At 35.9% G+C, this 26,064-nt stretch overlaps 1 protein-coding gene across 4 annotated transcripts in view; it reads right to left on the bottom strand.

Moving 5' to 3' along the window:
• cdh4 (cadherin 4, type 1, R-cadherin (retinal)) overlaps positions 1-26,064 on the bottom strand; it is a 473,468-nt gene that overhangs the window by 158,559 nt on the left and 288,845 nt on the right. For all 4 annotated transcript variants that reach the window (XM_073915480.1, XM_073915481.1, XM_068224104.2 and 1 more), the window contains one exon: positions 11,955-12,143. In XM_073915480.1, the coding sequence (XP_073771581.1) occupies positions 11,955-12,143 (189 nt within the window). The remainder of the gene's footprint in view (positions 1-11,954; positions 12,144-26,064) is intronic.

The raw sequence follows: 26,064 nt of genomic DNA, 5'->3' as shown, positions 1-26,064 counted from the left end.
ACTGCTAATAATAATAACCTTATACAAATGCACATGCATGAGTCCATAAAGTGATGCAGATTGATTTGCTATTTAAAGAACATGGTAAAAAACAGGAACATTTAAGTTGCGCTGGTCTGAAAATAGCAACAAATTGAGCCAAACATCTTGTACCTTATTGCTCCATGTGTATGATAGTGCCCTGTATGTTAGAAGCTTTCGCCCCAGCCCTGTCTATCATTCTTTCTTTCTTCTTAGATGGGATGGTGGGCAAAATAATGGGCCAACTTTGGTCTGTGGGCCCTACTTTGGGCATCTCTGCTAGATCAATTGATAGATTGATTGAATGATTGATTAAACATTTTTTAAGGCTCATTGAAGGCTATTCAATTATTGTTCATTGTAAGTACACTGAAAAAAATATTACACTCTTTGAAACTTCAAAACTAGAAAAAAAAGAAAAAACCTTTAAGTGTTTTAAAGAAAAAAATAGGCTGAATTATGAGTTGTTAGGCTTTGAATTCAACACAAAGCATCTTAAGAGTGGGAGAGTCCTGCACTTGAAACTAACATCTACATCTTTATTCATCTATCATTTTAACTGCATTCAAATCACTGAATTGAGTTAAACTTAAGACCAGGGTCAAATTCATTTTGAAATGAATCATGTAGAGATGTTTTGTGAACCAAATGAAAAAAAAAAAAAACGATCCAAGATCATGCAAAGAATTAATTTATAAATGTAATTATTAAAATGTCATGCAATTTTAATCAAAATTGTTTTTGGTTTATTTAGGGTGGGCTTTTTTATTTATTATACACAATAAAAAACTTCTGTTCATTGAAAATGGATATTAAAAAACAGAACATGTATTTTTGTGAAAGAAACAATGAAATAAGATAACACGTTCTTGATAAGTCAGCTGTCGACCACTGTACCCATATCACTTCTTTAAAAAATATAGTTTAATAATCACTGAAAAAAAAATTATAATTTTGACAGACTGTATACAAAAAGATTCAATCTAAACAAATGATTTCTAAACTTTTGAGAAAACATGAGTTATATTGATTATAATTACAATTACATTTTTTAATATATGTTATTATCTGATGTCATGAAAAGCTGTTATTCTCCTATTCATTGTAACTTCACAAAGTTCCATAAAAATACAGTAACAATATAAAATTGGTTCATGTGATTTTTATACTACTGAAACAAAAAGTTGGATCACTAAATTTCTGATAATCTTCACTTTGAGTGAGCTGTTAAGTAGTGTAACCAATTCACTGAATCAATAATTAGTAATGAATGAATGATTGAATGAATTAATTAATTCTAATGAATGAACCAACAAACAAAGGAATGAACGAACAAATGAACAAATTCAACTGAACAAATTTGAATAAATAAATTCGAATAGATGAAATCGAATACACAAATTCAAATGAATGAATTTGAATAAATGAATTAAAATGAATCATTCAATGCTGTTTTAATAACCCATATATAATATATAATATTCATTATTTCAATCATTTAAACATATTAATCACATTTAAATCATTAATACAAATGATTGATTCATTGGTGTATGATTCATTCACAAATCTAATAACTCTAGTGAACGCAAGAGTCATTTCAATGATTGCTGATAATTTAAGGTTATTTGCATTCCATAAAGTTTGCAGATCAGCAATCTACAAAAGAAATAATGAGTTTTCAAGCTTTGTGAAAGTACTGAAAATTGTTCATATGACTTGTGTGTGCTTTTGAATCTCTGATAATCTTCCCAGAAGCTGTCAAGCACTGAAAATCACTGAACAACTGAGCTGATTTAATGAACTGGAACCTGTTTTCAAACGAATTCATTCATACCTGTTAAGTGAACAGACTGAGCAACTTTTACCAAAACAATAAGATCAAACAGAATCCAGACGAAGGGTTTACAGTTCCTAAGGTTACATAAAAAAATAAATGAAAAAAGGTAACATAAGGTTGAAGAAATTAATTTATAAATGCATTTTAATTTCTAGATGACATGATACATAATCTATTAGCCTTCTGTTCAAACATAACTTGTTTCTGCATCTTTGCTCGATTTTTAGCTTCAACAACATTATTACTTTATTTTTAAGCATCCTGCTATTTTTAAATGACTGAAAAACAAGCAGGTTAGCATAATGTGGCAAACACGTCCAAGCTCTATGCTCCAAAACATCTCTTTCTATTGCTTTTCTAGGATGCCAGATCCAGGTATCATAGAGTACCATTGTCAGGTGGAAGCGGCTATTAGTGGCATTAGCGCACAAACCCCTTTGCAGTTCGTTCTGTAAATCATCCATGCAGTGACAAAGCCCCGGTGCTGCTCACCAAATAATAGGACACAGAGACTGTGAATACTAGTGCTGGCCAGGTGCACTGAGCTTCCCTATCTCCCCTCAGAGCTAATGGACCAATATGGGAGAATGGAAATTGATTCGGGCTAGTCTGTAAATTAAGAATTCACAGCTTTCATTTTGTGCGTGTGTGTTTGGGGGACGTATTGTTTATTGAAATTCGAATTTCGTAGGTAATTGGGGATGTAGAAAATGTAAACAAGAATAAATGCTGCTTTGCTTTTATTAATGCCAATGAAGCTCACTATTGTCCTCCGGTGCTGTGCCTCTCAAGACAATAGATAGAGAAGGTGAGAATTGTGTGAGAGAGGTAATTAGAGACAACCGCCGAGGTTTTCTTTGAGGTTGTGTGAGAATTATATCACTTCTGTTTTATATATTTTAGTCTTTTTTTTAATGTATTTAAATTATGTTTTAAAATACAGTTTTAGTTACTTTTTTATTTTAGTTTTTTTTTCTATTAATCGAAATGAAATGTTTTTTTGGAGCTAGCTGAAATAAAATAGGTTTAACTTTAATATGTTATGTAAAACCTTGGACCCCGGTGGCCTTCAGAACTGCCTTAATCCTATGTGGCATAGATTTAACAAGATACTAGAAATATTCCTCAAAGATTTTGGTCCATATTGACATGATAATTACAAAGTGGCTGCAGATTTATCAGCTGCACATCCATGATGTGATCTCCTGTTCCACCACAGCCCAAAGGTGCTCTATTGGATTGGGATCTGGTGACTGTGGAGGTCATTTGAGTGCAGTGAACTCATTTTCATGTTCAAGAAACCAGTCTGAGATGATCATGCTTTATGACATGCCACATTATCCTGCTGGAAGTAAAGATGGGTACTCTGTGGTCATAAAGGGATGGATATGGTCAGCAACAATACTCAGATAGGCAGCGGCACTGACACAATGCTCAATAGGTACTAATGGGCCCAAAGTGTGCCAAGAAAATATCCTCCATACCATTACACCACCACCACCAGCCTGAACCGTTGATACAAGGCAGGATAGAACCATGCTTTCATGTTGTTTACGCCAGATTCTGACCCTACCATTTGAATGTCGCAGCAGAAATGGAGACTCATCAGACCAGGCAACGTTTTTTCCAAACTTCTTTTGTCCAATTTTGGTGAGCCTGTGCGAATTGTACCTTCAGTTTCCTGTGGTCTTCTGCTGCTGTAGCCCATCCGCATCAAGGTTCGACGTGTTGAGCGTTCAGAGATACTCTTCCGCATACCTCGGTTGTAATGAGTGGTTATTTGAGTTACTGTTGCCTCTCTATCAAATCAGACCAGTCTTGCCATTCTACAGAACTTCCGCTCACTGGATAGTTTCTCTTTTTCAGAAAATTCTCTGTAAACCCTAGAGATGGTTGTGTGTGAAAATCCCAGAAGATCAACAGTTTCTGAAATACTCAGACCAGCCCATCTGGCACCAACAACTATGCCACGTTCAAAGTCACCCTAATCACCTTTCTTTATCGATTCTATTGCTCGATTTGAACTGCAGCAGATCGTCTTAACCATGTCTACATGCCTAAATGTATTGAGTTGCTGCCATGTGTTTGGCTGATTGGAAATTTTTGTTACAAACAGTTGGACAAATGTGCCCAATAAAGTGGCTGGTGAGGATATATTTGCTATATTAGTTCATATCAAGTTTATATCTTAACTTAAGATTCAGGTAAATAGAATTCTAACAATTGTTTCTAAACACATTATATATATATATATATATATATATATATATATATATATATATATATATATATATATATATATATATATATATATATATATATATATATATATATATATATATACAGTTGGAGTCAGACTTTTTAGCCTTCCAGAATTATTAGCCCCCCAGTGTATATTTTTTTCCCAATTTCTGTTTAATGGAAAAAAAGATTTTTTTAAATACATTTCTAAAGATAATAGTTTTATTAACTCATTTATAATTACTGATTTATTTTATCTTTGCCATGATGACAGTACATAATATTTGACTAGATATTTTTCATGATGCTAGTATTCAGTTTAAAGTGCAATTCAAAGTGTTAAGCTAAATAGGGTCAATTAGGCAAGTACATTAGGCAAATCACTGTATAATGCTGGTTTGTTCTGTAGATGGTCAAAAAATATATATTGTTTTATGGGGCTAATAATTTTGACCTTTTTTACAGCATTTATTCTGGCTGATATAAAACAAATAACTCTTTCTTTAAAAGAAAACATATTATATAAAAAATGTGAAAAAGGTCCTTGCTCTGTTAAACATCATTTGGTAAATATTTTAAAAAGACACTGCTGAAACATACTACAAATGCCCTGAAGTATACTGTGTAATTAAAAAGTTTTGCACCGGGCTAATTAGGTGGCTCCACTATAATAATAGGTATAATAGGCATAATGACCTACAGTATAATACCAATATGGCATATTATAGAGTTACAATCTTGAGTTACTGTCACAATTCATTACTGTACAATTCAATGTCTATATTTTGCTAATTATCAAAATGCATAAAATGTTAAAAAAAATTGTAAGCTATATTAAGCTAAAACTGCTAGAGGTAGCATCAGCAGCATCCATTTAGGTTTTAGCCATATTTGATATAAGAAAAAAAATATTGCAGATTTTCACAAGTGGGTATGTTAATAAACACGCATTCAGTGTTTAAGAGCAGAGAGTCTTGATTATTTCTTATAGTTACTTGGTGTTTTTACCATCTACATTTTGCAATATTTATTTCTGTTGTATGACAAACTCAGAACACATGCATCTATACAGATGTATAGAAAAAGAGGCATATATTCAAGAAAACATGGCAGCTTATTTTGGCACTTTGTTAAATTATTTTTAGCTGTGTAAATACATTAACTAAATGTGATGGCATATGCTTCTTATTAAAAACTTTGTCTGCAATTTCTACAATTACAACTATGAGATATAAAAATGTATTGATTAACTCATTGAAAAACAATCAGAAATTCTGGGAGCTAAAAAATAGGTCAGGCTACAAACTCTTGCTGAGCGAAATGAGCTCAGATGTGAAATTCAAGCATCGAGTTTCAAAATTTTGAAGCAACATGCAAATGTAAAGGCATAATTCAAGGTCTCGGGTGTTACATCATGTCCTTGGTCCTACAAGTCTTCTACTACATTATAGAACCTGTTCAGAAATGCATAAAGGAAAGGTTTTTTCAACATAAAATATAAGCCTCAAAATTCTGAATTCTCTATATAAAGTGAAACCAGAGAGTCGAAGAGAAGCCATGTATAGATGTCTCATAATTATTTTAGTAAAAGAAGAAAGATTTTTTTTACCTAGTAGTGGCCACAGCAGGTAATCTTTTATTGCCTCAAAATAACCAACAAGTGTAAATCCTCATAGAACATGCCAGCGCCAAACACCCACAGACCCAGGTCTCTAAAGCCAAACATTTAAGGCTAGAGGTGAGAAGGGTTATCAAAACTCTCCTCAAATGGATTCCACGCTTTTCACAGGTTTTCTAATCTTTCCATATGGGTGCTTTAAAGTGATGTCCATGTGTCTGCGTGTGCATCAGTGGGAAAAGATTGTAGTAATCCATGGGTGTAATCTGTGGTACAAGCGGCCGTGAGGGAGTTTATGAGGACAGTCCCCAGAATGCTAAGGCCGGGATGGAGTCTGAACAGCAGATAACACAAAACTTAAGCTTGTGGAAGCCCAGAGGAGCCCAGGCATGGATAACACACCTCAAAGTACAGCAGTGGCGAGAGCGTTTCTGTAAAAACCCCTCATGAGAACACATCCTCTTCAATGTTTGAAGTACCGGCTATACTATATAGTCCTCTATCACATAATACCTCTTTTTAAAATGATCACTAAAACTCTGGATCCTGATTGGTCAATAATGGCAGAAACACTTCTGTATTTCTCCACTGTTTGAAGCAGCTACTCAATCCCTCAAATCTCAAGTAAAAGAGGTAATTAGTGACTATCATTAAAAATCTTAATTTTACATCACTGTGAACTTAAAATGATGCTGTAAAACATATCCATTAACAATAGTTTCCAGCAGCTCATGGTTCATGGGTGTTTTACATTTATTTACATTTCTGAATAGCATTATGATCGACCTTGATCTCTGCTTTGAAAACATTTGAATAGAAAGTTTAACAAAGTGACTTTTATGGCATTCATATGCCCAAAGACTTTTAATTTTCAGCCAGCCAGCCCAAAGGATTCTGGTGAACTGTCTCTCCATTACAAAATAGACATATTGAACTACTTGATCTGTTTTCTTTAAAAAATCAGTGACCTTCACTGCCTGATAGATACTTTATGTACGATATAAAGTTGGTCTGTACTGCCAGTACTTTTTCTGTCATGTATTGCTAATTATTATACCATTACTTCCCTATATATATGAATTATAATACAATATATTGTTTCAAACTAATAAAAATGTCAATAAAAGTCACTTTGTGAAACTGCAGAGTTTATTTTTTAACATCAAAAATTGTTAGAGGCACAGAAGAGGCTTATGCTATCATTTTGAAAGGATAAAAACACTTGAAATATAGGTTAGATTCAGATGGTGATGTAAAAACTACAATTTGTTCAAAATTAATATTTATATATTTTACAGTTAGATTCAATAATGTTTATACAAGTATACTTTTTATTATTTGTGTGTTGAATATTGAATGTAAATCAACTGAATCTAATAGTTTAGGCTTGTTAGTTCACTTTAGTCTTTACTATTATAGATATTTTCAAATAATACACTGCAAAAATATTTTTTATACTGAAAGCAAGCAAAATAATCTGCCAATGAGGAAAGCAAGTTAATCCATTTTTGCCTTTTTGAGATAAGATTATTTACCCCATTTTCAGATATTTTTGATTGTTTGTTTGTTTAAAAAGAAAAACTTACATAATTTTGGTATATAAACATCTGATTTTGATTGTTACTAAAACAAGAATATAATTTTTGCTTTTGTAACACATTGGTGCAACTGCAACTGCAACAGGTTGAGTGGATCGAACCAGCTATTCCTTGCATGGGAGTCAGTTGCTCTAACAAGGAGGCTAAAGATCATGGCGTCTGTCGCTAGAGCACATTTAGGGGTCAGATGAGTGAGGTTTACCTGCATAGCACCCGATAGCTGACCTCCATTACCCCCTAAACCTCACTTCCATCCCAGACGAGCCTCTATATGGCTATAGCTATGGCTCATGTCTCAGAATGGTTAAACCAGTCCTGTTTGAAACTGCATGTAAACCAGGCCCGGATTGGCTAATCGGAAGGACCGGGAGAATTCCCGGTGGGCCGGTCCGTTTTTTGGCCGCGAGGGCTGGTGTCCCTAGCTGCAGAATCTGTTGCTCTCAGCAGTCACACTTTTTAAATTTATTTATTTACTTGACCACAGCCTTTTTATTCATTATTTTACCGCAACTCTTCTCTTTTCATCTATTTTAATGATTATAAAACTCAGTTGTGTCTCCTTTCTGAACACAGCTATTGTGGTCCAGCGGTTAGCACGTTAGATAAAGACGCTGTGGACCTGGGTTTGATCCTCGATAGAGTAACTTATTGTTTTCATTTTTATTGTTAAAACATATAATACTGTTAGGGTTGTTGAACATTTAAAGTTCTAAAGCAGCTGTTTTCTCAAAAAAAGATGTGATAGTGTAATTAGAAACTGATTTGGAAATGACCTTATTTTAATATAGTCAGTCGTGAACTGAGGTGGGCCGGTCTGAGGCTTGAAACTCCAGGGCTGAAAAGGTGTCCCACTCCGGCCCTGATGTAAACAAAACAGTTGCAATGTACTTTCCTAAAACAAACATAGTAAATAATCTAACAGACGTCTAAGGGATAAAATACAAATTGTATCTGATTTTAAATATTTTGGGGTCCAAATTGACTCCAAATAAACTTTAAATCACAAATTAAAAAGGTATGTAAGCGTGTTAAATGTAATATATCTAATTTCCGGTTCATAAGGTCACATTTATCACTGCAGGCAGCTAAAATATTCATGCATTCAATGATTTTTCTTCACATATAACCTACTGTCTAATAACTTGGCCACAGGCAAACAAAACAACACTAAAACCCATAGAGTCACTTTACAAACAGACAATTGAAATACTGGAGAAAAGGCCTCTAAGACATCATCATTGTAACATTTTACAAAAACATAAATTGTTAAGCTGGGAAAATGTCAAGTACTCAAACATTTGTCTGATGTACAAACTCATTCATGGTCTGTCATTCCCTAATCTCAGTCAGTTTGTAAACGTCAGGAACACCACACACAGAGCAACACGAGGGGCAACCAGAGGAGACTGTATTGTCCCACTCCGGAAAAGTACCTTTGGTCAGGGTGCCTTTTTCAGTTACAGCTACACAGGAGTGTAATTCTGTCCCTGGCAGCATTAGAGATATATCCGCCTTTAATATACTCAAAAAACATTTAAAATCTGGTTTACAGAGAATCAGACGTGTCACCTTTCCTATTAAAATAAACCTAGCATTTTTCCATTTGTGCCTACCATCTTAATGATTTGTTGTTTAAATGTGTTTCAACTATTTTTATCTCTATTACAGAATGTTGGTGTTTTAGTTTAATTTGTAAATATTCATTTTTATTAACATTTACATAACCATGTCTATTTTAGTAACTTTTAACTATGTTTGATTGTATAAATCTTGTATTGTTTTTTTTTTTAGGTTGTTCAGGGATAACAGATGAAAAGTAGCCTTCTAGCTAAGAAATGCTAATTGATGTACACTGCCCCTGCCAAATAAACAAATAAATAAATATATGTACCCAGCGGTCCTACTGCACCCAACCCAGTTTGAGCTGGGTGTAACAGAGGCCAGCTAGAAAAGTGCTATGCAGGTAAACCTCAATCCTCTGACCTCAAAAGGTGCTTTAGCAACAGACGCTAGATGCCAAGATCTTTAGCCTCCTAGCTAGAGCAACCAACTCTCATGCAAAGAATTGCTAGTTCAATCCCAGCTCAAACCGGACTGCAGTAGGACCAGTGGGCTATATGTGTCTAAAAATGCTTCTTGATTTAAGAATTTTTAAATATTTGGACTTGAACCAAGACAAAAAAAATCTAAGTAAGAAAAGCTTTGTATATTATCAAACTCAAACTGATTACATTTAGTACTATACCATTATCATTATAGCGATTGCCCTTGTTAGAACAAGCCTTTAGTTTATGCTGAGTAAATCAAACCTCCAAATGATTATACCTCACATCCAAGTCTCGTCTAACCGATCAGTGAACCCTAGAGATATGATCCAAAAGATCCCACAAACCTCATTTCTCATCTGGCACTGGAGAAAGTTAAGGAGAGGCTTTGTAGAAGCATTAGATGGATGAGAGATGTCGATACCCTGTGCCAATCTACCTCCGAGCCCCCTTCTCATCAACCCTTGACTCACAAGTCCTCTCCTTGCCTTAGAAGGGCTCTCAGCGGCAGACGCACAAGAGCTGTCTGAAAGAAAGCTCTCGAAAATGTTCACCTGTGATACTGCTTTTTAACCTCTTAGGTTTCTCTGCGGTTCAAGAGACGTGGCGAGGAAAGCTCTGTGTTTCAGAGGAGCGAGGAAAGAGTAAAAGCTTTCTGTGAAGAGACTTGAGAGAGGCTTGTTCTTTTATGTCTCCAAGGGACACAGTCAAACTTTAGCTGTGGAACTGTCTGCTCCGCCAAGTCTTTTCATTCAGGGCCCAATGTCAGATCACATTCTGCTAATAACTTAGCAGCATCTGGCAAAATATTCTATTTGATCGGCAAAGAGGAAGCGATGGAGATGTCAAAGTGGACCATGTTTGATTAGGACTAGCCGGTATGACAAAAATCACCATATATACTGTATTTATAATGATATAGTACCATCTATGCAAGTTAAATCAATGAACAGTTTTTATAAACTTAAAGAAATATTTAGAAATGAGCAGTTTTCCATATTTTGTGACTCATGTATTTATTTTTCTCCATTTATTTGTGCGCTGGATTTGTGAGTGAAATAAATGACTTTTATTAACATTTATATTCGTTTAAATTATATATTGTCTGGGTTGGTGTTGTGCATTATGGTTATTAAAACTTGTAACAAAGGCAAGGAAAGGCAAGGTTATTTATGAAGCACATTTCATACACAACGGCAATTAAAATTTGTTAAAACATTTTATAAAAAAATCAAAAGAGAAAAACATAATAGTGTGATCTTTCGGATGTAACGCAATGCTCATTTAGTAAAGACACAGCTAAACAGATTTGTTTTAAGTCTAGATTTAAATGTACATCTGATCATTTCTGGAAGCTGAGTCCAGCAGCGGGGGGTGCAGTAGCTGAAGGCCAATTCACCCTGTTTTGACTGAACTCTTAGAAATTCTTGTTTATTTGATCTCAAAGATCTAAGTGATGTTAGGTTTGTATTCAGTGAGCATATCTGTAATGTATTGAGGTCCTAGGCCATTTAGTGATAAGTAATAATACTTATAAAATCTATTCTGATTGTAACTGGAAGCCAGTGTAAAGGCCTGGACAGGTGTGTTGTGCTCGGACTTTCTGGTTATGGCCAGAATCCTGGCAGCAGTGTTCTGGATTAGCTGCAACTGTCTGACTGTCTTTTTAGGAAGGCCAGGGAAGAAGATATTACAGTAATCCACCCTGCTGGTGATAAAAGCATGAACAAGTTTCTCTAAATCTTCACTAAAAACAAAGCATCTAATTCTTGCAATGTTTTTAAAATGATAGTTTGCTGATTTAGTTACTGCTTTGACATGACTACTGAAGTCATTTCTGACTACCAATAATAACGCCAATATTCTTGACCTTATTTTACAAACTGCCAGTATATCTAACAGATCTTATTCTGTATATGTTATTTATTATACATTTAATCATTTCAAACAACTAAAATGTTAATAAACAGCACTTTGTTAAACTGTATGGTTGAATTTCCAACCTCACAACTCGACAGAACGGAGATGAAGGTCCCATAATGCAATTCACAACCATAAATAAACAAAAACACATGTTAATTAACAGATATTTTTACAGTGTATATAATGCCTACATGAAAAATGTAAATTTTTAAGTTTAAAGTTTATACTCAGAGGTGTACTCATTCATATTTAATCATATTTCTCACATTATTTAGTACTTCAGTGCAAATGTTTGATTATTAATGTAGACATACAAAGTAAATAATAATACAATTTTAAACCCTTTCTAAAAACTAATGATTACAGCTCCAAATAAACAAAAGGGTAAAATATTGCTTTATCAAACATGTAGGCATTGTACTTTTTAAGACTGCAACTTTCTCATGATGCATGTTTCTGTCTGCATCTCCATAATACTGCACTCATTGCACCATAAACAATGTGTTTTGTGAAACCACAAATTGAATCATAGAGCATAATATGAAATAGTAGACTATTTTGTCCATCATATTGCATAGCACTGTTTGTTTAAAAGAAAGCTGACTCATTTTTTGTTCAGTTTTTTCTGTAGGTAGCAAGCTGTGAGGCGAACTGTAACTGTGACTGACCATGACGAGGACTTGAGGAAAGGGCCCTCTGGAGTTCTCAGGCACGTTGATTGGTGGAATGACCCAGTCCCGCTTCTGTCGCCGCAGCCCATTGGATAAGCCTCGCTGGCGTTGTCGTGGAAACGTAATGAGCCGGGGATTTTGATAGTGGTAGTGGGAGGGTCCGCCATAAATGGCTTCGCCAGCAATCTGTGGAGGACAGATATGAAGACTACATGTGAAGCAGATCTTTATATTCACACACAAAGGGAGTATATTGGAAAAAAAGGAAGGGAAAAAAACTTCAAAGAGTTAAAGTGCATGCTATAAATATAAGCATGATGAATCAAAAGGAAAATCATAAATGAATTCTCTTTCATTTCACAGACCTTTTTTCCTACACAGGACTAGGAAGCAAATTGCAATTGTAGACATAAGGTATTTCACAGGGGGGAAATAATAATCGCATTTGTCCGTAATTGGATCCCCGCTAGTTTTAATTGTATGAAAAAAAGTGTTTACTTTTAATTTGCTAATATATCAAAAACCTACACAATGAAAGTGCAATATTCGTTCATTCATTAATTTTTCTTCAGCTCAGTCTCTTTATTCATCAAGGGTTGCCAAGCGGAATGAACCACCAACTTATCCAGCATAACTTTTACCCAGTGGATGCCCTTCCAGCTGCAACCCAGAACTGGGAAACACCCACCTGAAGGAAACCCACGCGAACATGGAGAGAACATGAAAACTCCACACAGAAAAGCCAACTGGCCTAGCCGGGACTTAAACCAGCAAATTTTTTGCTGTGAGGCGACAGTGCTAACCACTGAGCCACCGTGGCACCCTAAGGTCTGTATTGACAGATTTAACTAATTTTCTTTTGTATTTTACTTATTTTAAAAAAGCTTTCTGGACAAAAATATCCATTTGATTTAATTATTCGAAATCTCAAATGTAAAAAGAATAGAATATATATATAACTCTGTCTTCACAGAAAGAGCTATTAAATACTAATATTAAATGATTAAATAAATAAATTCTTCATTGTAAAAAATGCTAGATTTCACACAATTCCTTTATGTTGTCTGAACACAAATCAACTAGTTAACTTAATTGCTTTTTCACACTTAAGTGGATAGAACATAAAACAATTAAGTTGTTTAAAAGATAACTGAAGAATTGAGTTGATTCAGCTCATTTTAAAAAGCTCATTTTGAACAACCAGCTAAAATAGCACTTAATATTTAGCATTTAATATATTTTGTTGGTGACGCAGTGGTGCAGTAGGTAGTGCTGTCGCCTCATGGCAAGAAGGTCGCTGGTTCGAGCCTCGGCTGGGTCAGTTGGCATTTCTGTGTGGAGTTTGCATGTTCTCCCGGCGTTCGTGTGGGTTTCCTCCGGGTGCTCTGGTTTCCCCCACAGTCCAAAGACATGCAGTACAGGTGAATTGGGTAGGCTAAATTGTCTGTAGTGTATGAGTCTGTGTGTGTGTGTGTGTGTGTGTGCATGTGTGAATGAGTGTGTGTGGATGTTTCCCAGAGATGGGTTGCGGCTGGAAGGGCATACGCTGCATAAAAAACGTGCTGGATAAGTTGACGGTTTATTCCGCTGTGGCGAGCCCGTATTTATAAAGGGGCTGAGCTGAAAATGAATTAATGAATGAATATATTTTGTTTTCTTTAACAATTTTTTTAAAGTGTATGAAATATTTAAACATTTTAATGAATATAGAATGATTTACTGGCTAATAGATACCATTATTTAAAGTTATTGCAAAATTAAACCTACAGTAATTTAAGCATAACATTGTAGTATCGCAAAGAGTTTGTGTTTTGTTGTGTGGGTGGGGCCCTAATAGTAACTCTGGGGGCCCAAAACGGCGTGAGCCCTTAGAATTGTCCTAACTAGTGGCGCCCCAGAGCGCATGTCCTCAAAATCCATTAAAACAACATCTTTCCTTTCACCAGTCCTCACTTCATATTCTCAGTAATTACCTCAGGACATGGACAATATGTTGCTCAATTAAAATGTAAGTGCCTAACTGCGGTTAAAGTAAAAAATAAATAAATAAATAAAATGAAACACTGGAAATTACACGAAACTCCAGAGGAAATGTGAAAAGTGTGGTGACGCAATGACATTAATCAATCTATGTGCAATAACATGTAAAACAGAATCATAAAAGAAACATTCAAAAAGCAACTCATGGAAACACCTTAATCCTATTTTAGTCTTATTCAGATTAAGGCAAATCATTATATTACTGATGTCCATGTAAATGTAGTCACAAGCCCTAGAAAAAATTTATGATTTTGAGCCTTTCCACAGATTAGTAGTAAGCTAACGTAATTTTGAATGCATAATGCAAATCTTAAATTCATGCTAACAAACAAATGATCAAAAAATATTAAAGAGCCCATATTATGGGTTTTTGAAAATTCCCCTCCATGTAGTGTGTAACACAGCTCTAAGTGAAGTGAAGTATCCAGCTAAGGCTTAAATCTGTAAGAATACAGTGTTTAAAACGGTTGATTTATCTATAAAAGAGTCGACTCATAGTGCTTCAAACGAGTCGCATTGATAACGATTCATTAGGTGTTTCGCCATGACGTACGAACGAAACCAAGTTATTCACGTGCACGCGCAAACCCGGGAGATTTCAAACCTGAGGCCCCGCCCTCTGACGCAGAAACCCAGAGACACACACACACACACCCACAAACACACACACACCCACAAACACACGCACACAAACATGCCGGTCGATTGAAGTCACACTGCAGATGGACATTATCGATTCTCTACCCAGAGATGAAACCTCAGCATTATAACCAAGCAGTTGGAAACTTCTGGAAACTACAGGCTACAAAGAATACTTCATCTGCGTTTGTTAAAATAAGGATCAGTAAAGAGTTACTTACTAATGGACGTCAGGATGGGTTTCTTTCTCCATTTCTCAAGTGTAAGTACGTGCGATTAAAGTTGCCTCGTTGACTCTAGCTTGCAAATGTATTTAGTTGTGATTTGTTACTTGTAACCGAGTGTACTGTATCAGGTTAACTGGCTATATTCTCTTATCGCGTGCAAAGTCACGTTAAAAACACGACACGTGCTGTTTGTTTACGGAGCTCCGTGTTAGAGGTCTGTATAATAATAATAAATTTCCGAATCAATCGCGGGAGCGGTCGGTAACAGGTTTAATTTGGGACGGGAGCGGGCTGTCTAGCAATATCGTGGATATTGCTATGCGAATGAGACAGAGCTTTGCCTGCCTGTGTGTCTGCTTGGCGCTTGTGTGTATGTGTTAGTGCGCGCGTATGAGAGAGAGAGAGAGAGAGAGAGAGAGAGAGAGAGAGAGAGAGAGAGAGAGAGAGAGAGAGAGAGAGAGAGAGAGAGAGAGCGAGCTGTGTCTGGCTGTCTCTGGACTGTTTTGCTGAGTGATTTTCGGTTATGTTCTCCCCCGCTCTTTAGCGGGATCGGGCGCGGCGGGCAGAAAACGGGGCGGTTCGGGCACCGGGACAAGAAATTCTAAATATAAGCGGGAGCGGTCGGGTTCAGGCTAAAACCTGGCGGGTGCGGGCGGAAGCGGGAGCGTTGTCGTCCAGAGGTGTGTGTGTGTTTGTGTGTGTGTGTGGCAGCTAAAATCCACGCCTACACTATGGAGCGTGTATGAACTGTGATTACTTTTATATTGCTGATTAGCTATTGGGCATTTCATTCTCTGACTGAAGGCAGTCGACCAATCGTGACAGGCTGTCATCGGTCCAATCAGCGCAGATTAGCTTCGCGCTAAGCAGGGGTTTGGGAACAAATGAATCACTGGACGATTCATACAGGAGTCGCTGGGATAATTAGGTAAAAATAAATGAAGATCATGAAAGTGTTTTTTGACTTTGCATGCATATTAGACTGTTGTTGGAGACCCTTACAACCAAGATATGACCCTATTTCATGTATAATATGGGCTCTTTAATGCAATTTAATTCAAATACAGTATATAAACTATGAATTGATGTATACTCATTCATTCATTTTCTTTTCAGCTTAGTCCCATTATTAATCAGGCGTCGCCACAGCAAAATGAACCGCCAACTTATCCAGCATATGTTTTACCCAGCGGATGCCCTTCCAGCCGCAACCCAACACTGTGAATCACCCACACACTCATGGACACACTCACATATACTATGATCAAAACATTTTTTGTCAAATAAAATATTTTTCTAGACTCATCCACCATAATTTTGTGGCTCAAAAGTATCGGTTCAGACAACGTTTTTGCACCGGTACTGTTTTAAAAGTATAACTTTAGCACCGGTATCAAAATAACCCCAAACGATACCAAACCCTATTAATAACAGAAACAATAAACAACTAAACGATAAACCGTTTAAAAAATACAAAATTGTAGAGACATCCACCACAATTTTGTGGCTCAAAAGTATAATTTCAGGCACTGTTTTGGCACCAATACCGTTTAAAAAGTATCGATTCAGCACCGGTATCGAAATAACCCCAACCCTACTAAAGACAGAAACCATAAACATGTATAAACTGTTTAAAAAAAAATCAACACTTTAGAACGAATTGGAAAAAAACTTATTGTGCAGAGCAGAATGAATCACAACTGTAAACTCATTCGAGTCTCCCGAGCAACGGTACGACAGATGCCTTGAGAAGACAAACGCACCTTTAATAGGTGAACATATCTTTCCAATTATCACTAATCAGTCATTATTTGTGAAGTAATGGTACGAAACAACAGTGGTGGAGCAGTTTGTGCACACCTGAGCCCCAAATACACAGGATCGTAAACATAGCTGTGGGGTTTCTGCTAAAACGACCAATCAAAATGACAAATCGCATCAAGGCCTCTGTAAAGCAGCCCTTATAACACAGCAATACCACAGTGACGCATACCATGACATTTCTTCATGGGTGCCCAATGAAAAAGATTGATGAAATACCACATCAATAATTTAGACAAGAAAAACTAGAGCTGCCGCTGACCCTTGCTTGATTCATCCAAAGGCCAAGGAAAGGGCTGAAACCAGCAATCAAACGACCGCCGTTTTTCACAGCACCTGACGGCATGAGGGAAAAAGAACTGTCCTGTGGTTCCTTCACTGTTCATTCAGCGCTCATCTCTGAGTAGTCAGTTCTTGGTGTAATCCTGTGTTTCTTTCTCTGATACTTTGACATTTGTGGCACTGCATTATCAAGCTGAGTTGCTTTTGATTAATTATACAATATTTTTGTTTATTATATTCTACTAAAATATTTCTAACATTTATAATAGTACTCGTTTTCTCAGAATTTTACCCACTTATTTTTTTCTAACATTTTTCAGAAAAATAGATAGGTAAAAGTATTTATTTTTATATATTTAAAAAAGTTAATACACAAAAAAGTTAATACAATTTTTTATTGAACTATTTTAACATTTCCAATATGAATTAAAACACTTTATGTGGTATATCATACTTTTTTTTTTGATATTTGGTCAAATAACAAAAATAAAATTGAAATGAAGAACAAATAATTTTTGCATTTTTACTTTAATTAAATAAAACAAATAGTTTTGATTAGTTAGGGAAACAATACACCAACGACAAAAAATTTTCCAATTAAAATAATAATAATTATAATGATAATAATAATAATAATAATAATAATAATAATAATAATAATAATAATAATATTAATAATAATAATAATATTATTATTATTATAACAAGAGTTGTGACGCCTCCTAATGACGGTCATAATCATGGGCAGGCTAACCCTTGTAGATTTCTAAGCTGCGTTCGAAACCACCTACTACTCAGTAGGTACTGCATTTGAATTTAAACACACTGCTCGGCCGTTAGAAAAGTACGTTCTATGTGAAAAGTATGAACGTACTACATCCGCCATTTTGTCATGGTCACGTGACCTACCTGCGTCAGTTGCGTCGTTTCACTTCCATTCATGAATTCTCTCGCGGAGCATTATGGGATAGGGCAGCGTGCATGGGATGCGCACTCCAGAATCTCACCGGAAGTAGTAAGTCATCCGTGTACTTCTCGCATACTGATTTTCGAACTCTATGAATTCGGACATACTACTCGGCTTGCATACTGATTTTAGCGTACTATATAGTATGAAAGTATGCGGTTTCGAACGCAGCCCTAGAGAACATTCATTATCACCCAGAATACAATCCTGTTACCATATGAACTACAATCCTCACTCACACCTGTTTTGGTTCACCTTTGATTACACACACAGCTGGGAGCTGCTCAAGAACTGATTTCTCAGACTGTATAGTCGGCTCACTTTGTCAAACAAATTGTTGACTTGTTGGTTTATTCCCTGCAATATTAAAAAACTTTCCTGGTTCCTCCGTGCTTGACCCTTGCCTTGTTCATGTTGTCTGCCGCCTGTATCGACTATTTGCCTGTGACTAGTGGTGGGCAAAACAAGGCTTCATGAAACACTGAAACAGTTGAAGCAAATGTGTCTAAGCTTAGAAACGTTTTGAAACCTGTCTCTACAGGTACATCTAGTGGTCGTTTTATGTGTAAATAGATATTTACATTTATATGCAAATTGAGGTATTAATCCCCACGTCGTAGAGTTGAGGTTTCAAGTGATGTAGTAAAGTGGTCAAAGTTCAGGGCTAGCATGCAGAGTTAACGGGCTCGAATCCAAGGTGATGCAGCTATAAATGTTTTTTTTAATGCTCTGTTCTTGTAACGTGTTTTGTTTTAACATTGGTCTGACATGTAAATAAACACTTTATGAATAAATATGTCTTGTTTTGGTCATAAAACAGTTACATTATTAAAATATATCAAGTCATAATTTCATAGTATTTGTACAAGTCAAGATTTGAACCCAAGCCATTTGCAGCAAAGTAACTTTGTGCACACTCATGGTCCACTAGGCTACATGAAGCTGAGTTTTTTCATGCTTCAGAGAAGTGTTTTAAAACACTTGAGCTTCAGGAGCTTTTCGAAACGTCAGTTTTACGTCAGCCATCCCAACCTGTGACCTGATTATGCTTCAGGACTTGCTTGTATGTACCCCAAGCTCCTGTTTTTGACCACTGCCTGACTTATGACTCTGACTAAAGCTGCATGTGGATCCTCTCTCCATTGTCACCCTACTCACATATTACAATGACAACAACAACAACATTAATAATAATATATTAAAACACTAGCTTTTTAACAATAAATAAATAAAATTATTACCTCAAGAATTTAGATTTATTTCAATAAAAATTAATTTACAATTATGTATTATGTATACTATTACTGTTTATTTATATTAATAATAATAATAATAATCCTATTATGCATATTATCATACTGTATTATGTAATAATAATAATAATAATAATAATAATAATAATAATAATAATAATAATAATAATAATATTAATAATAATAATAATAATAATTTTAAGTGAAGTGCCCAATCCAAAAGAAAATGTTTTTTTTATATATATTTTTTTTTACAGCACAGAAAACATGAAGTAAGTTAGGACTGTCCTACGGTTGATTCGCTGTCTTTAGCACTCATCTCTGAATTGTCAGCTTTTCCTGTAATCCTGTGTTGCCGTTTCTTCCCCTGACACTTCCACGTCTGTGGCAGTGCATTTTCGAGCTGAGACTCTTCCTCCAAATCCCATTCTTCTCCTCTCGGTCTGTTTCGCGTCCCCCGGCGGAGGCTGCCAACTCAAGCATGCGTAGGCAGGTCAGCCTATCAATGTCTCACAAACACGGCTTGTCGGCAGAAGAGCTCGGAACAGATGTGAGGCAAATCTGAGCAAACATATTGTATTTTTTCTGTCTTTTGTTTTAATTTTTCACAGCTTGATGGCTCTGGCTGCAGGGGCGGAGGGAGGAGGGCAGCTGTGAGGCGCTGATAAAATCACTTCCGCTTCAGCTCTGCTCATCCACCAAGCACACAGGTACCTGCTGCAGACCTTTCACAGGGCGGCAGGTGGAATTACTGTGCATAAGAGGGTGAAATAGAGAAGCCAGAGGTTGGGGAATGAAAAAAGAGAAGAAGATATAGAGAGAAAATCAAGTTGAGCAGTGAAGGCTAAATAATCCGCCCAGACAAAAGAGAAATTATATGAATGTATTCGAAGCGACTGGATCAGAAACCATCAGCTTGGCATATTGGAGCCGAAGGCCAAAATAATGTCAAATTTTTTCATGTAAAAATAATCAGAACTCATATTATATTAAAAATGTAAAAAAAAAAAAAAAAAAAAAAAAAAAAAAAAAAAAAAAAAAACAGCAACACAGGGCATCTTTACTGTTATTTATTTATTTTTATTATTATTATTTATTTTATTTTTTTTAAATTTGCTGTAAAAGTAAACAGAATCTCGGGATCCATCAGATATTTACCATACTTTATTAACATATTATTACAATTAAATATACTTCAGAAATTTATTTTTAACTCACTTCACACATTTTTAATTAATATTTGGTAAAAACAAAATGAATAGAACAATAAAGTTTCTTTACAGACAAATGTATTATTTATTTATTTGTATTTAATAATAATAATAATAATAATAATAATATTAATAATAATAATAATAATAATAATAATAATAATAATAATAATTATTATTATTATTATTATTATTATTTATTCCACTGTGGTGACCCCTTATAATGTAATAATAATAATAATAATAATAATAATAATAATAATAATAATAATAATAATAATAATAATAATAATAATAATAATAATAATAATATAAATGATTATATGATTTTATAACTTTGTTTTATTATTTATTATTTTGTATGTTTATACCAGTGGTGCCAAAACTTTTTCATATGAAGAGCCAAAAAACTAATTTATATCAATATGTTCCATTAAAGTTGCCATGGATAATTTCCTGAATTGATTTAATAATATAATAAATATAAAATTTTTTTCTTTAAATTGTATATTCTAATGAATTATAACTTTTTAAATGATGCACTGGAAACTGCAATAAAAAGTGCAATAAAAACATAGACAATCACATTTATAGTGGAGCTCAATGCTGAATACACAATTCAAGCAGAATCTGCCTTTGACTACACAGATTAAGCAGAATCTGTTCACCAAATTCTCTGCATTGTTGGGTGACAATATCTACATTTAGACAAAATCTGATTAATTTTCACCATTTAATTGAAACATATCATTTAAGTTGGCTTTAAATAATAACAAAAAAGCAAACAAACATTTGATTACATTACATTTGAATTGACAACCTGTAAACCATCCCCATAACTCTCCCTCAGATGGGATGGTGGGCCAAATCAAAGGTTACAATGGGCCAACTTTGGCCCAGGGGCACTAGTTTGGGCATCTCTGATTTAGTTTTTAAAAAAATCTAGTTTAATTCCTATGTTTAACCTAGATTAAATTAGCAAAAAATATAAAAATAAAGTAAAAAAAATAAATAAGCAGTTAATATTTTAAGAATTTGTTTGATTAGCACCTGTTAAGAAAGACGTAGTGGCAAATGAGGTAAAGTTCTAAATGCAGCTTTTATTTTAAAAAGGACAATGATCTGTAGAGATGGCTGATTACAAGTGAATCTTTTTTTTTTTTTTACTTTTTTCGAAGTGAACCGGTCAAACCAGTCCACCAAAACAAACTGGAAAGTTTGAAACAATTGATTAATCCAGTAAGCACTTATGCACTGATAATACTGCACATGCGTGATTTAGCAGGTGGGAAACAGTGTGCTGTGACTGAATCAAATTTGGACAACTGATTAAGTTGCAGCATGTGTAGACCATGCACTTAAATGAGAGTATCTGGCAAAACACTTGTTTGTTTCATAACTAAAAATTGTAATGGAATTTAAATAGTAAGTGCTTCATTCTGCTTCATTTGGGTTACAAAACTTGGTGATGCTTAAACTGATTGAAATTATGATGGCTGACAATATATTTTTGATAGGTTGAGTTCTAACAAGAAAGGATTGTAATTACATCATTTCAGATGATGTCATCACATTGTAGCTAAAATAACTAATTATGTTTTTTTCTTAACCAGTTTATTGAAACTAAACTTCCCCAACGGTCAGCAGGCAGGTGTCAAGGCAGGAGCAAACAGTAACACACAAGAGTATTCCAATAAACAGGCGTAGATCAGGGCGGGCAGCAAACAATCAATGATCCAAAGAACAGTCCAAAAATAAGGCAGAAAAGGTGAAACACAGGAAAACCAGGAAACAGGGAAAATGGTTGAGAAAGTTTGATAGCACTTGAAAAAGTCACAACATGAAACAATACTCAGCAATGAATGTCTGTGAAAGTGGTGCTTACATATACAGTAAGAGCAATTAGGCACACACTCTAATTGCAGGTGTTTGTGTTATCAGTGTCAAGTTGATGTGAATCAGGTGTGAAGTGAAAAGCATTGTGGTACATGTTGTCCGTATTAGAGTAGAGTGTGTGCCTAATTGGTGACCATGACAGGACCATTTGGGAAAAGATACAAAAAGATAAAACAACAACAATTCTTTAAAAAATAAAAATAAATAAAAGCAAAACAAATATGATTTTCCAAAAAAAAAAAAAAACGAATACATTTTAAAGACTCACTTGAATCATACATTTTCATTAAATTATAAACCATAATTACAACAATATAATATTCAAAACAGGATGATAAAAAAGGAAAATACAACAGATTCCACAGGACCCCAGACACCTCATACACGGTCAGCAACATGACCTCTGAGATTACACAGTCAGAGAAGCGACGACCATCCGAATGTGTCCGATCACAGACAAAAGCCTTATCGCCCCCTTACAGATCGGTTCATTAGCGCAGTGCATTCATCTCCTGGATCTGCCTTTCCCTCCATCTCTATCCTTTTCTGCCTGCTGACAAACAGGACATTGGGAGCTGTGATAAAGACCTTGATTTATCAATCAGCCCTCATTGGCGCTACAGAAGCATTCCTCCGAACGTGAAGCCAACAACAAGGAAAAGATCCAGCCTCGTCTGATCCACCATAGCAATGCCAATGAAAGACACAGACTTACAACAGCATGCCTAATGAAAAGGTTTATTCCTCTGGTAAAGCAACAAGCGCTGCACCCATTACAACAGACACTGAGGAAAGAATAAACTAGAACAAGCATGTTGTGTTGTGGGACGGCGCACGGCAGATGTAGGGAATGTGCTGATACTTATACGTTTCATGTGTGTATGTGTGTGTGTGTGGGCGCACTCGGGAGTCAGCGTGTGTGAAATGGCTGCCTGGATTGCCCTGAGCTCCCGCAGCTCCAGAAGAACCAGCCCTGCCAGCTGGCTCCCCGTCCCTCCCCGCTGAGGAGAAGCCCGTTTGGGCATCAGTCAGCCTGCAGCTCTGCCGCAGACATCTGGAGGTTATTGTTCTATAGGGCCGCATTGCACTGCTTGCAACCCTGTCTGGAGTTTTTTTTTCTCCCATTATACACACCAGTATGTGCAAATTCCCCATTAGGCAGCGCTCATTTGCTACTTTGGTAATCAGTCTTCGCTCCAGACATCGCTGTCAAGAGAAAACGTGAGAAACGTACCTGGATTTTCACTGGAGTTGCATTATTAAAAAGATGAGAACAATGAGTTACTTCTGGGGTTGCAATTAGGAATGGAAAAAGGCTCCACTAATTGTGTTAGGTTAATCATATTTGGGTGGTTTTAGCTTTTATTTATAATCAAACCATAGTGATAATGAATTCATAGACTTGTTTGGCCTGAGCTTCAGATTGATGGCAGAAGTCCTGACCTCTGTAGCAGTTTTCGTACTGTTAGTGCTTTAGTAATACATTGACACAGAAAATGTTATTTAAATCAAAGAAAATGAAAAAAAAGGTGATGATTTTGAGAGGAGATTGTGATTTCGAAAGATGAGTTCACTGAGGTCATAAAGAGATGGACATAGTCAGCAACAATATTCAGATTGGCTGTGGCTTTGACATGATGCTCGATTGGTACTAATGGGCCCAAAGTGTGCCAACAAAATATCCCCCACACCATTACACCACCACCACAAGCCTGAACTGTTGATATAAGGTAGGATGGATCCATGTAAATCATGTTGTTGACGCCTAATTCTGACCCTACCATCCAAATGCTTAGCAGAAATCAAGATTTTTTAAAAATCGTTTTAAAACGCATAAGTTTTGCCATGGTTACGCCATCCGTCCACACTACGCTGGAGTTCTTGAGCGCCGAAAACAAAGCATTTTGTAAATGCTGAATAGGCCGTTTTCATTCTGAAACGCTGCTGCTCCGTCTTAGTGTGGATGAGGAAAAACGGAGACATCTGAAAACGGAGGCGGGACTGCTGAAATTCCATACCTGATTGGGGCTTTTGTGTCATTGCCTTCATCACTGTATCCCTCCCTTATTCGTCAAGCCTCTATCACATGACTATAACAAATGGCTTTAACGCAACCGTAAGACAGTACTGTAAACAACAACATGGGCACAGAAATGGGAGCGTTGTTTGCACTATTGTCTGTTTTAGGCGCCATTGTGCAGTTATTCATTTGTTTGTTGACTAACAATAACCAAATGCAGAGCAAGACACATGCTTTCTGTTTATACTAGAACGCGCATGCCCAGAGTGTGCGAATGGTCACGTGATATACGTTTTTGGTGGCGTAGTGTGGACGGAAATATGTCAGAGACGCTAGGTAAAACGCTAGTGTGGACGCGGATCGTTTTTGATCTAAAATGCCGTTTTAAAACTAAAACGCACTATTGTAAACGGGGCCTCAGTTTCCTGTTCTTAGCTGACAGGAGTTGTCCCCGGTTTGATCTTCTGCTGCTGTAACTTATCTGCCTCAAAGTTCAATGTGTTGTGCGTTCAGAGATGCTCTTCTGAATACCTCAGTTGTAACGAGTGATTATTTGAGTTACTGTTGCCTCTCTATCAGCTCAAACCAGTCTGGCCATTCTCCTCTGACCTCTGGCATCAACAAGGCATTTGCACCCACAGAACTGCCGCTCACTGGATATTTTCATTTTTTGGATCATTCTCTGTAAATCCTAGAGATGGTTGTGGTTGAATATCTCAGTAGATCAGCAGTTTCTGAAAAACTCAGACAAGCCCGTCTGCCACGTTTAAAGTCAAAATCTTAAATCACCTTCGTTCCCATGTTGATGACTTTGTTTATACATTATTTCTTTTCTCTTTTTGATTTGGAGTGTACCTAAATCTGCTGTTGTATAAACATTTGTTTTGTCCTATACTTGGTTTGTGCTTAAAAGCTGTGGTTGCAATATATTTATTATGTTTTTGTTACTTGCCAAGGAGAAATTTGACTGACTTGTAAAACAAACAATCATTGTTTGTTTTGTTCTGCATTATTATTTTAAAATCAAAAACAATAATAAACCAGACTGCAATCAATAAACCATTTACTCAAGAGTTTCATCTTCAGATGTTAAGACTCTATAGTGTGTACTTCAAATATGAATATCATGAAACATGATAGCATCACACAGTTGCTGCAGATTACTCGGCTGCACATCCATGACATGAATCTCTTATTTCACCACATCCCAAAGGTGCTTTATTGGATTGAGTTCTGGTGACTGTGGAGGTCATGTGAGTACAGTGAACTGATTGTCATGTTCCAGAAGCCATGATTTATGACATGGCGTGTTATCCTGCTGGAAGTAGCCATTAGGGGATGGGTACACTGTGGTCATAAAGGGATGTTCATGGTCATCAACAATACTCAGGTAGGCTGTGGCATTAACACAATGCTAAATTGGTACTAATGGGTTAAAAGTGTGCCAAGAAAATATCCCCACCACCATTACACCACCACCAGCCAGACTGAACCATTGATACAAGGCAGGATGGATCCATGCTTTCATGTTGTTGTTGCCAAATTCTGAATCTATGAACACAGAACAGCCGCTCACTGGATATTTTTTATTTTTCAGACCATTCTCTGTAAACCCTAGAGATGGCTGTGTGTGAAAATCCCAGTAGATCAGCAGTTTCTGAAATACTCAGAGAAGCCCATCTGGTACCAACAACCATACCACATTCAAAGTCACTTAAATTATCTTTCTTCCCCATTCTGCTGCTCGGTTT

This window comes from Danio rerio, chromosome 11, assembly GCF_049306965.1.
Source record: "Danio rerio strain Tuebingen ecotype United States chromosome 11, GRCz12tu, whole genome shotgun sequence".
Lineage (NCBI taxonomy): Eukaryota > Metazoa > Chordata > Actinopteri > Cypriniformes > Danionidae > Danio > Danio rerio.
Note: the sequence above shows the minus strand (reverse complement) of the source record. Positions and strands in the feature narration are given on the sequence as shown.